This window comes from Oryza brachyantha, chromosome 7, assembly GCF_000231095.2.
Source record: "Oryza brachyantha chromosome 7, ObraRS2, whole genome shotgun sequence".
NCBI classification, from domain to species: domain Eukaryota; kingdom Viridiplantae; phylum Streptophyta; class Magnoliopsida; order Poales; family Poaceae; genus Oryza; species Oryza brachyantha.
This window is the reverse complement of record NC_023169.2, coordinates 5,829,128-5,849,538: the sequence shown is the minus strand read 5'-3', so window position 1 is coordinate 5,849,538 and position 20,411 is coordinate 5,829,128. Positions and strand designations below refer to the sequence as shown.

Genomic DNA, 20,411 nt, shown 5'->3' with positions numbered 1-20,411 from the left:
GAGAGAGAGGAGGCGGGCACCGGGAGCGACTGACGAGTGGGACCCACTCGTCAGCGAGAGGGAACAGAGAGCTGGGGACCGAACGTGCGGCTCGGCGGACGGCGGTGACCGGCGGGAACGGCGGGCGACGCGGCGGCGGCGGCGCACGGCGACGGCAACGCGACGGCGACGGCGCGACGGCGACGACCGGCGAGCGGCGACGGCACGACGGCGACGACGGCCGGGGCGGCGACGCACGGGCGCAACCCGGCAGAACAGCGACGACGGCGGCTGGCGAGCAGCGACGGCGCGGCACGCGCGGGCGCAAGAGACGGCGGCCAGACGTCGGCGACGCGGAGGCGACGATGACCACGGTGGCCGACGGGAGCGGCGGGCTTCGGCCTCGTCCGGCGACGGCGCGCGACTCGGCGGCGGCGGCCGGAAAGGGGGAAGAAAGAGGGGAGGTGGGTGTGGAGGCTCACCGGCGGCGGCGAGGGCGCGGACGGGTCGGCGAGACTGAGGCGAAGGTGGCGACGCGGGCGGGTGTGGGAGATCGGCGGTGGCGGTGGAGATCGATCGGCGGCAGCGACGGGCGAGACGCGGCGGCGGCCGGGCGACGAGGGAACGCGCGGCGCCGAGGAGGCTCCCTGGTGACGGCGAGGGCGGCAACAAGTCGGCGACAGAGGGAAGGAGGTGGTGACGCAACAGAGCGGCGACGACCGGCGACGGGCGACGAGATTGCGCGGCGGCGGCGAGAGGCAGCAGCGCGGCGACGACACGAGCGACGGCGGAAAGTGGGCGACGGCGCGGCGGCGGAGGGGATTTATAGGGTGGCGGCGACCGGCTAGGGCGGGCGGAGGTTGGAGACCGAGTCGGCGACGACGCGGTCTCGGCGGCGGCGGTTGCGGCGCGGCGGCGACTCGGACTCGGCCGGCGCGGGCGCGGGCGCGGGCGGCCGAAACGGTCACTGACAGGTGGGCCCCACCTGTCAGTGGCGCGCGGGTGAGGAGGGAGGCGGCGCGGACTCGCGGCGCGGCGTCGCGCGAGCTGGGCCGAAGCCGTGGCCCAGGCGGGGCGCGCGCTGGTGGGCGGAGGGAGGCCGGCTCGGCTGGGCCGGCCGAGGAGGAGGATGGGCCGGCTCGGCTGGGCCGGCCCGGGAAGGAAAAGAAAAAGAAAAAGAAAAAGGAAAAAGAGAGAGGGAGGAAAATTGGACTTCGGCCCAATTTGAGAAGGAAGGGAAAAAGAAAGGAAAAAGGAGGGAAAAAGGAAAACCCCACTTTTGCCGAGTTTTAAATTAATTTGTTTGGCCGAATTTTATACTTCTGCAATTTGAATTTAAATCCTGTTAGTCGATTTGCGAGCCTCGATTTAAGTGAATTAATTCCTTTTAGAGGGATTTTTCCTGAGTTAATTAAGCCAATTGTTAATTTACGGATTTCTTTTTACAATTTAGGCTTAGGACGAAACTCCAGGTGTGACAAACCTACCCCCCTTAAACGGAATCTCGACCCCGAGATTCGGAGGCACTGGCGAAGAGGTGCGGATGGGCGGCCTTGAGCTCATCTTCTCTTTCCCATGTCGCTTCTTCTTCTGAGTGGTGACTCCACTGAACTCTGCAGAATCTGATCACACGGTTCCGAGTCTTCCTTTCACTGGTTTCTAGAATCCGTGCTGGCTTCTCCACATAAGTTAGATCTTCCTGCAGATCGATGTGCTCGGTGTTGGTCTGTTCCTCAGGCACACGGAGACACTTCTTGAGCTGCGACACATGGAACACGTCATGGATTCCGGCCATGTTAGCGGGGAGTTCCAACTGATACGCAACTTCTCCCCTGCGTTCCATTATCCGGTATGGTCCCACGAAACGTGGTGCCAATTTTCCTTTGGTCTGAAACCGGTGTACTCCTCGCAAAGGTGTGACGCGGAGGTACACATAGTCTCCTGCTTCGAAGGCTAAGTCCCTTCGACGATTATCCGCATAACTCTTCTGTCTGGTTTGGGCCGTTTTCAACCTTTCACGGATTATTCTGACCTTTTCTTCCGCTTGGCTTAAAACTTCCGTCCCAAAAACTTGACGTTCTCCTGTTTGATCCCAGAAGAGGGGTGTACGACACTTTCGCCCATACAATGCTTCAAAAGGTGCCATCTGCAGACTGGCTTGATAACTGTTGTTGTATGAGAACTCTGCATACGGTAGATTCTTATCCCAAGTTCCACCAAAGTCGAGAGCGCAAGCTCTGAGCATATCTTCAAGAATCTGATTTACCCTCTCTGTCTGACCATCTGTCTGGGGATGATAGGCTGTACTGAAGTTCAATCGGGTTCCCAATTCTTCCTGTAGCTTTTGCCAAAACTTTGAAGTAAACTGACTCCCACGGTCAGAGACGATCTTCTTCGGTACTCCATGTAAACACATGATCCTAGCCAAGTAAATCTCGGCTAATCTTTTCCCTGAGTAAGTAGGGTGAACTGGTATGAAATGAGCGACCTTTGTCAATCGATCAACAATTACCCAAATCGAGTCATGACCAGCGGCAGTCCTTGGTAAACCAGTGATGAAATCCATCCCGATTTCTTCCCATTTCCATTCTGGAATCTGGAGAGGTTGCAATAGTCCTGCTGGCCTTTGGTGTTCTGCTTTGACTCGTTGACAAACATCGCACAAGGCGACGTATTCTGCAATCTCTCTCTTCATACTAACCCACCAAAACTTTTCTTTGAGGTCTTGATACATCTTAGTACTCCCAGGGTGAATAGAGTACTGGGTTTGATGAGCTTCTTGGAGTATCAACTCCTTCAACTCCTTGTTATCTGGTACGCACAACCTGTTTCCCATCCAGATTGTCCCATGTTCATCTTCTGAAAAATCTCGGGCTTTACCAACTCGCATGTTTTTCTTTAGCTCGGCTATCTCCGGATCATTTGCTTGGGACTGGCGTACTTGATCCACCAAAGTGGGCTGCGCTTCTAGGGCTGCCACAAAACCTTCTTCGACTAAACCCAAATTTAGTCGTTCAAACTCCTGTTGCAACCGCTCACAAACTTCTGTTGACATCGCAACGTTGCAGTAATTCTTCCGGCTCAAGGCATCTGCAACTACATTCGCTTTGCCTGGATGGTAGTGGATACTTAGATCATAATCCTTGATCAATTCCAACCATCTTCGCTGACGGAGATTCAAATCCGGTTGTGTAAAGATATACTTCAAACTCTTATGATCCGTATATACTTCACACTTGTTACCGATCAAGTAGTGTCGCCAAATCTTTAGGGCATGCACTACAGCTGCTAATTCCAAGTCGTGAGTCGGGTAGTTACCCTCATGTGGTGGATTGTGCTAGAAAAGCTAAGAGAACTAGCACAATCCACCACTTAGAGAAAAGTTCTGGTGGGCTAGTATGAAGAGAGAGATTGCAGAGTATGTCGCCTTGTGCGATGTTTGTCAACGAGTCAAAGCAGAACACCAAAGGCCAGCAGGACTGTTACAACCTCTCCAGATTCCAGAATAGAAATGGGAAGAAATCAGGATGGATTTCATCACTGGTTTACCGAGGACCGCTGCCGGTCATGACTCGATTTGGGTAATCGTTGATCGATTGACGAAGGTCGCCCATTTCATACCAGTTCACACTACCTACTCGGGGAAATGATTAGCTGAGATTTACTTGGCTAGGATTATGTGTCTACATGGAGTACCTAAAAAGATCGTTTCTGACCGAGGAAGTCAGTTTACTTCAAAGTTTTGGCAGAAGCTACAGGAAGAATTAGGGACCCGACTGAATTTCAGTACAGCTTATCATCCACATACAGATGGTCAGACGGAAAGGGTAAACTAGATTCTTGAAGACATGCTCAGAGCTTGCGCTCTCGACTTTGGTGGAACTTGGGATAAGAATTTACCGTATGCAGAGTTCTCATACAACAACAGTTATCAAGCCAGTCTGCAGATGGCACCTTTTGAAGCATTGTATGGGCGAAAGTGTCGTACACCCCTCTTCTGGGATCAAACAGGAGAGCGTCAAGTTTTTGGGACTGAAGTTTTAAGTCAGGCGGAAGAAAAAGTCAGAATAATCCGTGAGAGGTTGAAAACGGCCCAAACCAGACAGAAAAGTTATGCGGATAATCGTCAAAGGGACTTAGCCTTCGAAGCAGGAGATTATGTGTACCTCCGCGTCACACCTTTGCGAGGAGTACACCGGTTTCAGACCAAACGAAAGTTGGCACCACGTTTCGTGGGACCATATCGGATAGTAGAACGCAGGGGAGAAGTTGCGTATCAGTTAGAACTCCCTGCTAACATGGCCGGAATCCATGACGTGTTCCATGTGTCGCAGCTCAAAAAGTGTCTACGTGTGCCTGAAGAACAGACCAACTCCGAGCACATCGATCTACAGGAAGATCTGACTTATGTGGAGAAACCAGCACGGATTCTAGAAACCAGTGAAAGGAAGACTCGGAACCGTGTGATCAGATTCTGCAGAGTTCAGTGGAGTCACCACTAAGAAGAAGAAGCGACATGGGAAAGAGAAGATGAGCTCAAGGCCGCCCATCCGCACCTCTTCGCCAGTACCTCCAAATCTCGGGGTCGAGATTCCATTTAAGGGGGGTAGGTTTGTCACACCCGGAGTTTTGTCCTAAGCCTAAAGTCGTAAAAAGAAATCCGTAAATAACAATTGGCTTAATTAACTCAGGAAAAATCCCTCTAAAAGAACTTAATTTAATTAAATCAAGGTTCGCAAATCAATTAACTGGATTTAAACTCAAATTGCAGAAGTATAAAATTTGGCCAAACAAATAAATTTAAAACTCGGCAAAAGTGGGGCTTTCCTTTCTCCCTCCTTTTTCCTTTCTTTTTCCCTTCCTTCTCAAATTGGGCCGAAGTCCAATTTTCCTCCCCTTCCTTTTCTTTTTCCTTTCTTTTTCCTCTACTCCTTCCCGGGCCGGTCCGACCGACCCGGCCCACCTCTCCCTCCAGGCCGGCCCAGCCAAGCCGACCGCGCCCGCGCGCGCCTCCTCCCTCCCCTGGGTCGCCGCTCGGCCCAGCGCGCCCGCGCCTACCCGTGAAGTCCGCCGCCACCTCCCTCCTCCCTTGCACCACTGACAGGCGGGCCCCGCCTGTCATTGACCGCGCCCGCGCCAGCCGAGTCCGAGCCCACACCGTGCCGCCGCCGCGTCGCAACCGCCGCGCCGCAACCGTCGCCGCCGAGTCCTCGCCGCGCCCAACTCGGTCTCCAACCACCGCCCCGCCCTAGCCGGCCTCCCCGCGCTATAATTCCCCGCCGCCTCGCGCCGCCGCTCACCCTTTTCCTCCACCCGCCCGAGCCGCCGCCGCGCTGCCCCGTCATCGCCGCCGTTCGATCTCGCTACCGGACGCCTTTCGTCGCCGTCCAGCCGCGTCACCACCTCCGCCCCGCCGTCGTCGATAGGTTGCCGCCCCTGTCGTCGCCGGTGAGCATCCCAGTGCCGCGCATCCTCTCGCCACCCGGTCGCCGCCGCGCCCGACCTCCTCACCGCCGCCGATCGATCTCCGCCGCCATCACCGATCGACCGCGCCTACCCGCGTCACCACCTCCGCCTCGACCTCGCCGACTCACCCGCACGGTCGCCGCCGCCGGTGAGCGTCTCCTTCCTCCTCCCATCTCTCTTTTCCTTCCCGGCCGACTGCCACCGAGCCGCACGGAGTCGCCGGACGTGTGCGGTGCACGTCGTTGCCGCCGCCCACCGCTGTCGTCATCGCCTTCGCGACGCCGTCATCAAGCCGCCGCCACCCGCGCCCGTACGCGCCCGCGCTCGTCGCCCAGTCGTCGTCGCCGCGCCAGTCCGTCGCCGCCACTTTGCCCGGCTGCGCCGCGTGCGCCGCCGTCTCGGTCGTGCGCCGCGCGCCGTGGCCGGACGCCGGATAGTAGAACGCAGGGGAGAAGTTGCGTATCAGTTAGAACTCCCTGCTAACATGGCCGGAATCCATGACGTGTTCCATGTATCGCAGCTCAAAAAGTGTCTACGTGTGCCTGAAGAACAGACCAACTCCGAGCACATCGATTTACAGGAAGATCTGACTTATGTGGAGAAACCAGCACGGATTCTAGAAACCAGTGAAAGAAAGACTCGGAACCGTGTGATCAGATTCTGCAGAGTTTAGTGGAGTCTCCACTAAGAAGAAGAAGCGACATGGGAAAGAGAAGATGAGGTCAAGGCCGCCCATCCGCACCTCTTCGCCAGTACCTCCGAATCTCGGGGTCGAGATTCTGTTTAAGGGGGGTAGGTTTGTCACACCCGGAGTTTTGTCCTAAGCCTAAAGTCGTAAAAAGAAATCCGTAAATAACAATTGGCTTAATTAACTCAGGAAAAATCCCTCTAAAAGAACTTAATTTAATTAAATCAAGGTTCGCAAATCAATTAACTGGATTTAAACTCAAATTGCAGAAGTATAAAATTTGGCCAAACAAATTAATTTAAAACTCGGTAAAAGTGGGGCTTTCTTTTCTCCCTCCTTTTTCCTTTCTTTTTCCCTTCCTTCTCAAATTGGGCCCAAGTCCAATTTTCCTCCCTTTCCTTTTCTTTTTCCTTTTTCTTTTTCCTCTCCTCCTTCCCGGGCCGGCCCGACCGACCCGGCCCACCTCTCCCTCCAGGCCGGCCCAGCTAAGCCGACCTCGCCCGCGCGCGCCTCCTCCCTTCCCTGGGTCGCCGCTCGGCCCAGCGCGCCCGCGCCCGCCCGTGAAGTCCGCCGCCACCTGCCTCCTCCCTTGCGCCGCTGACAGGCGGGCCCCGCCTGTCAGCGACCGTGCCTGCGCCAGCGACCGCGCCTGCGCCAGCCGAGTCCGAGCCCACACCGTGCCACCGCCACGTCGCAACCGCCGCGCCGCAACCGTCGCCGCCAAGTCCTCGCCGCGCCTGACTCGGTCTCCAACCACCGCCCCGCCCTAGCCGGCCTCCCCGCGCTATAATTCCCCGCCGCCTCTCGCCGCCGCTCACCCTTTTCCTCCACCCGCCCGAGCCGCCGCCGCGCTGCCCCGTCATCGACGCCGTTCGATCTCGCTACCGGACGCCTTTCGTCGCCGTCCAGCCGCGTCACCACCTCCGCCGCGCCGTTGCCGATAGGTTGCCGCCCCTGTCATCGCCGGTGAGCATCCCCAGTGCCGCGCATCCTCTCGCCACCCGGTCGCCGCCGCGCCCGACCTCCTCACCGCCGCCGATCGATCTCCGCTGCCATCGCCGATCGACCGCGCCTACCCGCGTCACCACCTCCGCCTCGACCTCGCCAACTCACCCGCACGGTCGCCGCCGCTGGTGAGCGTCTCCTTCCTCCTCCCCTCTCTCTTTTCCTTCCCGGCCGACTGCCACCGAGCCGCACGCCGTCGCCGGACGTGTGCGGTGCACGTCGTTGCCGCCGCCCGCCGCTGCTGTCGTCGCCTTCGCGACGCCGTCATCAAGCCGTCGCCACCCGCGCCCGTACGCGCCCGCGCTCGTCGCCCAGTCATCGTCGCCGCGCCAGTCTGTCGCTGCCGCTTTGCCCGGCTGCGCCGCGTGCGCCGCCGTCTCGGTCGTGCACCGCGCGCCGTCGCCGGAAGCCGATCGTCGACGTCGCACCGTCGGCGCCGCCGGCTGCCGCCATCGGCCGAGCTGCTCTCCCCGCTCCCCTGCTCTCTCTCCCTCTGACCGACGGGCCCCACCTGTCGGCCACCCCTCCTCCTCCTTTCCCCTCTCCCCCTCTCACTACCAGGCGGGCCCGGGTCGTTTGCCGCCGTCGCGCCCTTCCTCTCTCTCTTCCCTCGACCCACCTGTCAGCCCCTCATCCTCCCCTCTCTCCCACCGACAGCTGGACCTCACCCGTCAGCGCCTCCTCTCTCCTCGTTGACGTCAGCAGCCCCATTAATTGCACAATAATTGATTTAGGACTTTTCTGTTTAGTTAAAAATACCCAGACAACTTCTAAAATTCATAAGTAATTCATCCAGTCTCCGTTTAGGTCCATTCAAATTTCATTAAATTCATAAAATTGCCAAGAATCCATTAAAAATACTTTCTTTTGCTGTTTCAGTAGAGTTTGTGCCTGTTTTATTTATTGTTGTGCTTTGTCGCTTAGATTCGGACCCCGCCGAAGAGCCAGTTTACTCGAGATCGTCGCTGAAGTTCCTCAGGGGCCAGAGCAAGGCAAGTGGCACTCATCTTTGGCCATATTGAACCCATTATTGCAAATTCCTCGCTTTATTTTTTCAAACATGCATTGTTTTAATTAAAGTATTTACTGTATTTATTTTTTCGGGTAAACCTTATTATTATGCCGTTGTTTATCCAACTTTATTCATTGCTAGACCAGGGGTAACTTGATTAGAGTTAGGTCTAGGTTAATGCTTAGCCGTGCTTAGAACAAGTAGCTCGTGGGATCACATTTAATCATGCTTAGTTCTGAATAGCGGTAATAATGATTCATCACCCGGTTCCGGTTAATGTCAACTAAAACATTGATAATGGTGGGCTGTGGGTGCATGGTTTTGAGAGTCGCACCCATGGCAATTAAGGACTGGTTCACGGGAAACCCTGGAAGTAATTAAGTGCTAACCACATGCCGAAATGGGTAAGGTGGGATTTGAAGCATGGCTTCGAACTATTTGACGTACCGAGGCAAGGGTGGGCGTGATGGAGTATGGACGGGCAATCGTGGTGTAACGAAAGCCTCTGCTGCTTCCGGATCTACCAAGGCACAAGGGGGGACTGCCCGACTTGGTGTAAAGGAGGGGGTGAAACCTGAAGTGCGGTGCGATTAAATAGGGAGGGTTGTGTGACGGGTCCTATCACGGTCTCATTTCCGGTATGCCGTGGTGGTATGTCGGCGCACGTTCAAGTGTAGTGGAGTCGTGTCTTGTGGGTACAGTAGTACACCTCTGATCAGAGTATAATCTATTCGAATAGCCGTGCCCACGGTCACGGGCGAACTCCCAGCTTCACTGTGATTAGTGAACCTTTAATAACTTGAGTAAACTGGTTTTCACTCGGGACTACTACAACGTGGTGTAACGTCGAGTAGTGGTTGGGCCTGTTGCAACGTGGTGTAACGTTGGACAGTGTTGTGGTATTTTACAACTGTTATTTACTTTACTTTATTCAATTATATTTATTCATTTTAATCTCTATTATTTGCTTAACTGCTGCTTTATTGCAACTAACCCTAGCCTGCCCTTGATAATCCCTATGCATCATTTATTACCCTCTTTTCCGTGTTACTTGTTGAGTACAGTGGTTTGTACTCAGCCTTGCTTAACTTCCCCCTTCAGAGTTAGAAGTTGAGTCTGGTGGAGAAGACTCTCAGGAGTGAGCTGATCTACCATCGAAGCTTTGCCTGTGGACTGGAGCCGTACCCGCTGGAGCTAGTCTGTCTTTTCTTTCCGCTGCATTTTCGTTAGATTAAGTGTTATTTTCAGTTGTTTCTAAGAACGATGGTTATGTAATCAACATTGTCTTTTTGTATACCCTGGCTGGTCCTGGACAGGGATTTATTACACAATTAAGTTCAGAAATTCGTGTGAGGAATTTCTGAGCGTGACAGGTCATTAGCAAGTCATTCGTTCGGGTAAGTTTTGTTAACTCGATTTTTCGGTTTAGTGAGAAAATAGCAGAAATTATAAAAATTATAACTAATTTATCTGAGCTCTGTTTAAGCCCATTCAGATTGCAGTGGACCTATAATTTTATCAAGAATCTATTAAAACTAGTTTATTTTACTTTTTATGTGGCCATTTATACTATTTTTAGTGTTTTAATTGTTTGTTATAGATTTCGACTAAACCCAGGGTCCGGTCTAATACAAAGTGGTAGCCCGAGCCATTCCAAAGTTGCACAGTAAGTCACTTTCTTAGCAATTCGTTGCTAGACCCTTGAGTATGTTGATCCTAGTTTTTGAAATTATTTTTGCATTGCTACTTTAGAAATATGCATTGTTTTCACAATTACGTACTTATGAGAGTTTATATGCTTTGCTACTAAGCCATTATGCTGTATCTACCTTTCTACATCATGGCTTGGGGTTTTTATCTTTTGTTTAAGCTAATATGCTTAGCCCTACTTAGTTGTCAACCTCACCTAATTTGGATTTAGGACACTATACTCATTATTATTAATAAGTCAGGAATTTGTTCCGCAGTGAAAGTAGTTGTGTTTCGGAGTTTTCACTAAACAACTAAAAGATAGCTAATGGTGAGCTGTGAGTGCATGGTTTTGTAGGAAGTGTTCATGGCAATTAAAGACCGGTTCCCAGGAAACCCTCACGGAACTTATCTGTACTTACCGCAGGCCAACGTGGGCAACAGCAGGATTTGACATATAGCTTTTTCCTCTCCTAGGCACCCATGCAAGTGTGGAAATCATGGTGTTGGGTCGATCCACGGATGAACTGCTCAGCACTCGAATTTGTCGTGGCACAAAGGGGTAGTCTGCCTAACCCGGTGAAGGTTTGGGACATGCAACCTTAGTGTAATGTGAATGAATAGGAGTGGTTATATGAAGGATCGTAGGTCGTGGCACAACCTCTTTGTAGGATGTCGTGGTGATATGTTGGCTTGCGAATATGTCCGTGGGGTTAAATCTTATGGGTAATATTGTATACCTTTGATTAGAGTAAAATTATTTAAACAATTGTGCTCGCGGTTATTGGGTGATTGATCAAGATTCGCTGGGATCAGTTTTTTGGTTTTCATAACTAAACGAATATGGTAAAACATGCTAAGATAGTCGAGCTAGTTCTGTGTGGTTTGGCACGGTATTTGTGGGGCACTTGTATTGTGTGATTTAGCATAATATCAGTGTTGGGCTTGGTGCGGTGTTGTATATAGCATTGAACGGTGGTGGTTGATTTAATACTATTCTTCAATTACTGTTCGATTACGGTTGTTTTTACTTTTGCAAAAGTAATTGTTTTATAACTGCTATTTTTTAAAAAAAGTGAGCCTTAACTGTATTTCCTTTCTACTTCTTTATTCATCTATCCTATTGTATTTGTTGCTTGCTTGTTGAGTACGGCGGTTGTACTCATCTTTGTCTTTTTTTTTTCCACAGAGGCTAAACTACGTCAGATGAGCAGTCGTTCGAAGATTAGACAAGTTGCTACACTGGGCTGGCTATGTAGATGTTGTCGTTTCTAAAAAAAACTGCATTACTTTTCTTTTTCCGCTGCATTGTTAAAACTCTATTTATTTTATTTGTTTATTTGAGACGATGTATCCATACTAAATTATTAGAGTGTGTATTCTTGCGTTATTATATTTGTTTATTTGAGATGATAAATCCATGCTGAATGATTAGAGTGTGTATTCTGACGGTTGTAGACTAAGACGTAAATTTCTCGACGAGACAACTTATCAGCAACAAGATGGCTACCGGAGGGGACAGCGTTGCTTGTCGTGGCCTCTAAGTTAAGCCGGCGCTGCCGTAGCCGGCTAGCCGCAGCCGTTGCCTTGCAACCTGCGTCGCTTGTTGTGCTCGAGGAATTTTATTCGTCTCCCCTTGCGTCGATGATGATTTTTTTTTCCTAGGCCAAGGAGGCGGGGAGTAGCTAGAATGGGCCGGATCAGCATCTTTAATAGCATGGGCCGGACCAGGATTTAATCCGTGGGACGATCCCCAGCTAACGGAACAAGGCCCAGGCCCAAGGGAGTTGAGACGGATATTGGGCTAGGAACTTTCCGATCTGGGCCTCATCCAAACATTCACAGTTCTGGTAAAACTATATGTAAAATTTTACATATATAATTTTTAATAATTTATTTTTCTATGTATATAGTTTCACTTTCATCCATGCGCTAGAAATTTTATGTAAAGAAAATATATGCGTAGAAACAAATTTATATATCTAAATAATCTAGTAAAAACATCTACATAAAAGTATCTACAATGATTATACAGTAAAAAGTTATATATGTAAAGTATGTATATATATATATGTGCAAAGTTTGTATATAAAAAAGTGTTCATGCGGGAAAACAAACGCGCGGACGTCTGCTCGTTAGTCTTTTTGTGCATCCTACCTTGGCTCAAAATTGCTTTGACATATGTGGATATTTAAAAATTAAAGTTATTTGATTTTGAAAAAAAATAATTCATAATAATAGAAAAATACAATATATCATAATAAATCAATTTCAACAAAGCTCCATAAAAATCAGGGCTGGCTTGATTTGCACCCATATCCCCCCATCCATAAAAATCAGGGGGCCTATATATATTCCAGCACGTGTGGCTCCACTTACTATGGACCTCCTGGTTTTGGGCTAATGAAGGGGCATCGAGGAGGTTCCATTTGGTCTGGTTTGCATTCATGTATAGTTAGGCTCCCACATTAAGACCTTTTTAGGTACACATGCTCATCTCCCTTTTCAAATTTCCATTAGGTGTACATTCTTATAGAAATAATCCTTTATACCAAATCCTCTCATATCTTCATTGTACCTCGATGTAGCGTCCCATAATATATAATCCTACTACTATGTAACTATACCTGATAGTATGATATAGGACGGAGCTAGAACAGGGGTGACACCTACTTTGAACTGGTTTTAATCTATTGTAGGTGCCTAAATTTAAAGTGAGGGGATGTATACATGGTGAAAATAAATGAACTCTAGCTAAAATTTTTTTTAACCGGGTGCCTAGGCACCCCCTACCTAAAGAGTAGCTCCGCCCCTAGATATAGCCTTCGCACACACATATATAGAGAGAGAAACATACCTCGATGACACACTTAATATAGCATTACGCTTTCATATATAATATTTTAGATGCTTTGATGGTACATGATACCAATGTTACATCTATTGTATCGTGGTACATCTAGAATATTAAGTTATCAATGATACTCTAGCAATCTATCGATGTTTTATTAGAGTATCTTTGATATTTTCTAGAGATATATACCATGATCATTCTTCATGTGTATGTCATGGAGGTGCCGTGGAATTAATACAGTAAGAACATTTGTCTAGGCGCATCTTCATTGTTTGATGGCTTTTTATTTATGGGTGCATCATGTTTCATCATGTAGCATAGAGGTATGGTCGAGATTTTGTTGAGGTAGTTGAATGTGTTTTATCATTATTATGTTCTGTAGACGTATCATAGGTATAGTTAGTGTTCTGTGGAGTAGCGTCACGTATAGTGTTGTCAAGGTTACTGGCCTGGTCATATATTTAATACCATTGTTCAGTGATAATCATCAGCTACTAGTCATTTAGCAGATGAAACATCCATTCTGCTTTCTTGTAGTGATTCCAAATTAAATTGAACAGCTAATTGACTCAAGCGTTAAATTTGCAAAAAGGAATTATCTAGGGTTAAGAATTTGATGCAAAAGGAAAAAAAAAAGCTAACAAAATATAGCTGTCTTTATGCATAGCTATGTATCTGGACAAGATCTTATTGATGTTCATAGGTTAATGAGGTTATATTTTGGAGTGAAGACATTAATAATTAGCATTGTATGTGATTTGGTTACGTGAGATGCGAAAGTATTTAGGATGCCTTTTCTAAAGATTTGTCTTGAAATCCTACAGAAACACTGTTGATATTTTTGCGTGCTTAAAGAACCTTTTGATCATGTAGTCTGTCTGTTCAACTTTGACTACTTATATTTAATAATAAACCAATGAATATGTTTTTAGTGTCTAGATTCATTACCATTCTAAAATTTTAATAAGGACGGGAACATATCATAATATAAAAATAGAGGCAACATACAATTTACACGATTTTTTTTTGAGAATTAGTATTATTTTAATAGAAAATTACAAAAGTAGAGGCCACCTGAGAAAAATCGCAAATTTAAGGGCCTATCGAACGGTGGGCATTCAACTGGGGCCTATCAAACGAAGGGAGTTCGACAGGGCCCACCTCCCGTTCGACTGCTGAGCCAGCTGGGCCTGTCTAACTTTGGAAAGTTAGACTACCAAAGTTAGACACCCCCTTATCAAACCTTATCGAACATGGACAGTTCGACACGCCCTATATTGAACTGCAATACTGGTGATCTAGTCCGATGTTCTCCCTGGTCGACCGCTGGCCGTTTGATAGGGGTTCTATCAAACTACGCTAGTTCGACAGGACCCTAAATTTACGATTTTTCACGAATGCCCACTAATTTGCGATTTTTCATTAAAATAATGTTAATTCTCAAAAAAAGTTCCAATTTACACCGTGGACATAAAAATGGAATGGTTGGATTGGCTGTAACCTACTAAATCAACCCTTGTTTTGGCCCCGTTCTTGGGAAAAAAAAGTCCAACCCTTGGAAGGAAAGCCCGGTCCAGCAAACCTCGGAGTGGCGGTCAATCCCAGACCTGATTCCTATAGCTGTCGCCCACGGCCTGCCCTGAACTTGCACCGGCAGCATTATCACGTCGGACAAGTTTCGCGTAGCCGGCAACGCACGGCGTCGCCCTTTCTAAGTGCCATGTCAAATACGGTAAAGCTTGACCCCATGCATCACTCAAGTAGGGGATTGGAGCAGGACATGATGGACATCGGAGGTTCGAGTTGTGCTGTTTCTCCCAAACAGATGGAGGCATTTCATTGGTAATTGTTGGTCACCACAAACTACAGGGTGTATTGTTGCTACAAGTGAGCAAGATCCTGTGTTCCTAAAGCATGCCCTAAGGCCCTACAAGTTGGTCAGACCGGCTGGACTCCCAAGGCTTTATAGTGGCCTGTTCAGTTCCCAATTTTTTTTCCTAAAACATCCTATCAAATTGTTGAAGGCCTAAATAAAGCATTAAACATGCATGAAAAAATTAATTACATAGTTAAGAAAGAAATCGTGAGATGAATCTTTTAAGACTAATTAGTACATGATTAGCATAAGTACTACAGTAACCTAACATGTGCTAATGACGGTTTAATTAGGCTCAAAAGATTCATCTCACGGTTTCCAGGCTAGCTATAAAATTCGTTTTTTATTTATGTCCAAAAACCTCTTCCAAGGTTCAGTCAAACGTCTGACGTGACACCCAAAACATTTTGTTTCCCAAACTAAACATCCCCTAACTTCTTGTATTGATACGTAACCAGATACCACAGGAGTGCTCACCATAAATAGGGATGGGCATGAGTTGGCCGTAGTTATCTGAGGTCAGCTCTAATTCAACTAAACAAGCTAACTAAAACAGGCCGACCCATGCCCATCAATAATCATAAAACAGACCATAAGCAATACAATGAACTTCACCTGCAGAATTTATTTACAGTTTGCTCTAGAAGTGTTATGCATCTACACTAGAAGTAAAATGTGTTTTGAGGTGGAAAGACCATCCTTCTAAGCTCTAACAAACAAAAATCTACAAATGGTTTGACTGCTTTCATAATTTCACACACACAGCTTGTGGTGTTTCCAGATTAGAGTAGGTAATCATAGTAGAAAAAGAAAATATTATCTGGAAGTATAAGAGGCAAACTATCAATGTAACTGTAAAAATGCCTCACATTTTCTCTTTCTAGAGTTACAGGGTCAACCACATCATTGTAATTTGTCAATACCCAGAGGTCTCTTGAGCGAATTCGTTTAAGGCTTCCTCGGCAGAAAGGGCAAGATTCTGATCTTCTATACCTGCATTAAGAAGAAATTATATTAAACCAACCTGACAAAAACAAAGCAATCAACCAAAGCGGACAACAGGTCTATGGATACAAAGCCTCCCTTTAGACTTCCTTAGACCACAAATAGTTCTTTATGTAGCATAGCAGGTTGCTATTGCTGACAACTGCAAATAGAAGTCAAGAAAAATAGTATTTACCAGTCCCTATAGCATTTTATGCACATTGCATGACTGCAATTAGGGAGAACCATCTTGGTGCATGACTCCAAGCAAATCCCACATTCATCTTCCCTTTCAACATCCTTGTTAGAAAGCTTCCTCCAGTCTTCCAGCCGCTTCCTACTCATTATGTCTTTACATCGCCCTTTCCCTTTCAGGTCCTTCTCAATCAAACTACCCTCAAGCTGTTGCAGGATCGGGTAAATGATCGCTGCAGAAATGATGTAAGGTTATGATTAATGATTCCAAATTAGACAGCTATAAACAGCACACTACATGCATTTTACAGATTACCATAGAACTCTCTAAGGCTTGCACGCCTCTCGTATGTTGATACTGAGCTATCACCATCAGCATAAACCTGTACAAGAGAAACATTAGGTATTTGACAATTGAAACCAATCCTTTTATACCATTGCAAGTCAAAAAGAAAAAAATACATGAGCACTCTCATGTACGAAAATGTATACATCCATACCCTATTTGTACCTTGCAAATGAGAATGTGAAAAAGGCCTAGATAACTGGGGAGGGTATAACAGCAGCCACAATCCAGCCACTGAATGAGGTACAGAAAGAATGGCGCTAAGGAGCTGCATGACAACCGCATCTGCACACATGCTCCACCATAGTTCCTCTGAATAGCATTAGCCCTGAAATTTGAAAACAAGCCATAAATCAACAAGGGCCAACCTTTCATGGTTAAGCAGATACCTGTACTCACAAAAAGGAAAAGGAAATAAATTCAAAAAGAAACATTACCAATAATCAAAGTGATTATTAGTGAATATCTGAGGTTATTTATCTTTGAAAGAACAGCTGAGTCTTATTTTGATCTATTACACTCAACCCATAATTTCGTTAAGCCACTATAGAAACACAAGAGGCAGCTCTTGGCAAAGTAAATGAGCAATCATGGATCAGTAGTACCCTTGACACGGCTAGGTGCAATTTCAGGAATGCTGGTTGACTTATCATCCTGCGACAAACAAGAAGAATTCACCATTTCCCTGCCAGGAAGCAGAAATCCCCTTTGCCATAACAGGGTTCTTCAGAACTTCTACTACTATAATGACCCTTGAACATACTATAATTGCACTAATCTATCACGACACATGAGCAAGCCGAGAGAGCTCAGAGCTCACCTCAACCACACATAGCATGCAGCGGAGAGATAACAAACTAGCAGCAGCGCCAATTCGAAATCAGCAGTAAATTTCTCTTGACACGAATTGCGGGCGCAGTCCCCACGACCGGTGGTGAACTCCCCGAATTACCCTCCGGCCGCCCCCAACGAGATTCCCGCAGGAATCGCGCGAAACCGCAATCCGGGGGGCCCCCCCCCGAAACGCCGTGCTCCTCCAATCTGTTCTTGGCTACTGCAGCTCCCTCCCGCACTGGGGGAGGACTTCTCCGCCCACCCCAATTCCAACACGACCCCGCTCCAGCTCATCCCCTCCCCAAAACCCCCCAACCAGCAGAAGAAATCGCAGCACGGAACGAGAAAGAGAAGAGGAGGGGAGGCGGAAGGACGGACGGAAGGACGCTCACATGGTGTTGGCGTGGTGGATGTCGGCCTCCAGGGCCTTGAGGGGGCCTCTCAGCGGGAGCTGCCGCCCCAGCTCGGACTGCTCCGGCATGCGCCCGCCGCCGCCGAAGCCGAACTCGAGCTCTCCTCCTCCTCCTCCTCCTCCTAGCCCCCCAACAACCGCGCCGCGCCGGCTTGCCGCCCGTGAAGAGGGAGAAAGCTGCGGAGGCTTTAAGGCGCGAGGAGAGGGAAAGGGGAAAGAAGAAAGAAGAGGAAGGGAAGAAGAAGGTTGTGGAGGCGGACGGAGAGGGCGATGGAATAGCGGGGGGCGACCTCTTTGGATTATGCCACCACAATCTTTTGTTTAAGGGTCTAGATTACGCTTACCCGTGTACTAGGTCCATCCACGCGATTAAATTAATTAAACCCTTCTCTCTTTTTTTTCTCGATATAAAAGGTGTACCGGGCAACTTTTTGTTCATCGGCACATTTTAGGGTCGCTTCTCGAAGCTCAGTTGTAAAGTCTTGTAATTTCATTTTACCTTTTACTATATATATATACAAGAAATAGTTTACCTGGCCTGGGCCTGGGCCTGGGCCGAAAGGCCTACATGACAGACGCAGTGTGAGCCCTACTTCTATTTCGTTTTGCCATAAATCACCCCAATTTAATATTTGGCGTTTGGTTTTTGGAACTTTTCGAATTTCAGGTTCAAGTTTTTGCTGCAAAATCATTAGATTTATGTGGATTTTGTTTTGGGACCATGCGGAAATTTTTGGTTCACGTTTTCGCTGTAAATCATCGGATTTTTTTGGAGTTTGTCTTTTAAAACTCGGAAATTTTGGCTTGCGTGAAGTTTGAACAGGTTATGCGTGACTTAGCGACAAATTATATTAATTATGCATGTATGTCATCCTGTGTGCTGATATCTTTATAAATATGGAGTTGTCCATCCAACATATGCAAAAAAAAAAACAACTTAAACTTTGCTAATTCCCATGTGACACACTATTAAATGCTGTCTTTTTTTTGTCCTGCTCGTCCGTGTGCACTGTCAGATCGGAACGGAAGAGCATGTCTCCAGAATCATCTCCTTCAATGTCCCACCAGGAAGAGGACGAATAAGGTTTTTGAGAAGCGCTACTTGCGACTGCTCGTTGCTCGCCCACCGTGACATGCCCTTCTTCTTTAGCTACGATGCGCCATCATCAACATGCTGTACTGTTGCGTAATGCCGGCATGACAGCTAGTGTGAACACTCTGGTTTAGAACCCAATTTAAACCATGGATATGGACATGTTTTGATCATGTCCTGTACTTTCAATCTATTTGTATACTGTACCATTGTGTAGATCATATTCATATCAGATGATTATGTGTCACGCCCAGAAATTCCTTACACGAATTTCTGAACTTAATTGTGTATTAAATCCTTGTCCAGGACCAGCCAGGATACACAAAAAGACAATGTTGATTACATAACCATCGTTCTTAGAAACAACTGAAAATTACACTTATTCTAACGGAAATGCAGCGGAAAGAAAAAGGTAGACTATCCAGCGGGTACGGCTCCAGTCCACAGGCAAAGCTTCGACGACAGATCAGCTCACTCCTGAGAGACACCTCCATCGGACTCGACTTCTAGCTCTGGTGGGGAAAGTTAAGCAAGGCTGCATACAAACCATCGTACTCAACAAGTGACACGGACAAGAGAGCAATAAATGATGCATAGGGATTATCAAGGACAAGCTAGGGTTAGTTGCAGTAAAGCAGCAGTTAAACAAACAACAGAGATTAAAAAGAATACAGGTAATTGAATACAGTAAAGGATAAGTAAATAACAGTTGTAAAATACCACAACACTGTCCAACGTTATACCACGTTGCAACAGGCCCAACCGCTACTCAACGCTACACCACGTTGCAGTAGTCCCGAGTGAAAACCAGTTTACTCAAGTTATTAGAGGTTCACTAATCACAGTGAAGCTGAGAGCTCGCCCGTAACCGTGGGCACGGCTATTCGAATAGATTATACTCTGATCAGAGGTGCACTACTGTACCCACAAGACACGACTCCACTACACTTGAACGTGCGCCGACATACCACCACGGCATACCGGAAAGGAGACCGTGATAGGACCCGTCACATAACTGTCACGCCCAGAAATTTACACCAAATTTCTGAACAATAGCATGCATTAAATCTCGGTCCAGGAATCAGCCCGAGTACATACTATGACAAATTAATACACAGTTCAACGACTTAAAAACAAATAAAAACAATTATCTATCGAAATACAGCGGAAAAGAAAAACAAGACTAGACCATCTAATCTTCAGCTTCAGCTGGCGAAGACAGCTCCACACCATAGGCATTCTCGACGGCGGACTGAACCTCACTTCAACCTTCGGAACAACCTTCTTCTGACTGAAACTCTGGCACTTGCTCTGGTGGGGGAAAAATTAAGCAAGGCTGAGTACAAACCACCGTACTCAACAAGTAACACCTAAGAGAGGGAGAATAATGAATGCAATAGGGTAACAAGGAATAGGCTAAGGTTAAATTACACAAAGCTGCAGTAATTTAGCAAAACAGTAGATAAAAAAAAGATTGAAATAAAAGTAAAGTAAGCATTTAAAATAAACATCCACTGTCCAACGTTACACCACGTTGCAACAGGCCCAAACCACTGTCGAACGTTACACCACGTAGCGACAGGGTCAACCCTCTGCCCAACATTAAACCACGTTGCGACAGACCCAAACCACTGCCAACGTTACACCACGTAGCACAGGGTCAAACCAGTTCCAAGATTAAGAAAATTATAAAGGGGTTCAACTAATCCCAGTGAGTCTGTCAGTTTGCCCAATAACCGCGGGCACGGCTATTCGAATAGTTTTACTCTGCAGAGGTGTACAACTTTACCCACAAGACATGGCTGCCAAGCATGTTATCATGCCCCAACGTATCACCACGATACCTCAGTACGGAAACCATGATAAGACCTTTCACCTAACCCTCCCTAGACAATCGCACCACACTTCAGGTTTCACCCCCTCCTTTACACCAAGTCGGGCAGTCCCCTTTTGTGCCTTGGTAGATCTGGAAGCAGCA

The 20,411-nt window shown here is 47.7% G+C and overlaps 1 protein-coding gene across 1 annotated transcript; it reads right to left on the bottom strand.

Annotated features, from left to right (window-relative positions):
• Positions 1-15,167: 15,167 nt before the first annotated feature.
• On the bottom strand, positions 15,168-17,622 carry LOC102707979 (E3 ubiquitin-protein ligase AIRP2-like). The gene is made up of 5 exons (XM_006657551.3): positions 17,321-17,622; positions 16,260-16,422; positions 16,065-16,131; positions 15,750-15,981; positions 15,168-15,562 (listed from the first exon to the last, which is right to left on the bottom strand). The coding sequence occupies exons 1-5, from the start codon at positions 17,407-17,409 to the stop codon at positions 15,352-15,354; spliced, it is 762 nt and encodes a 253-aa protein (XP_006657614.1). The 5' UTR covers positions 17,410-17,622; the 3' UTR covers positions 15,168-15,351.
• Between the last annotated feature and the right edge of the window lie 2,789 nt (positions 17,623-20,411).

Bases quoted from the DNA above. Each gene is read 5' to 3' on its own strand.
- LOC102707979 (XM_006657551.3), bottom strand. From the start codon at position 17,409: ATGCCGGAGCAGTCCGAGCTGGGGCGGCAGCTCCCGCTGAGAGGCCCC. The intron at 16,132-16,259 runs GTACAAATAGGG...TCTCTTGTACAG, and splicing joins TTCACATTCTCATTTGCAAG to GTTTATGCTGATGGTGATAG. The intron at 15,563-15,749 runs GTAAATACTATT...TTCTTAATGCAG, and splicing joins ATAAAATGCTATAGGGACTG to GTATAGAAGATCAGAATCTT.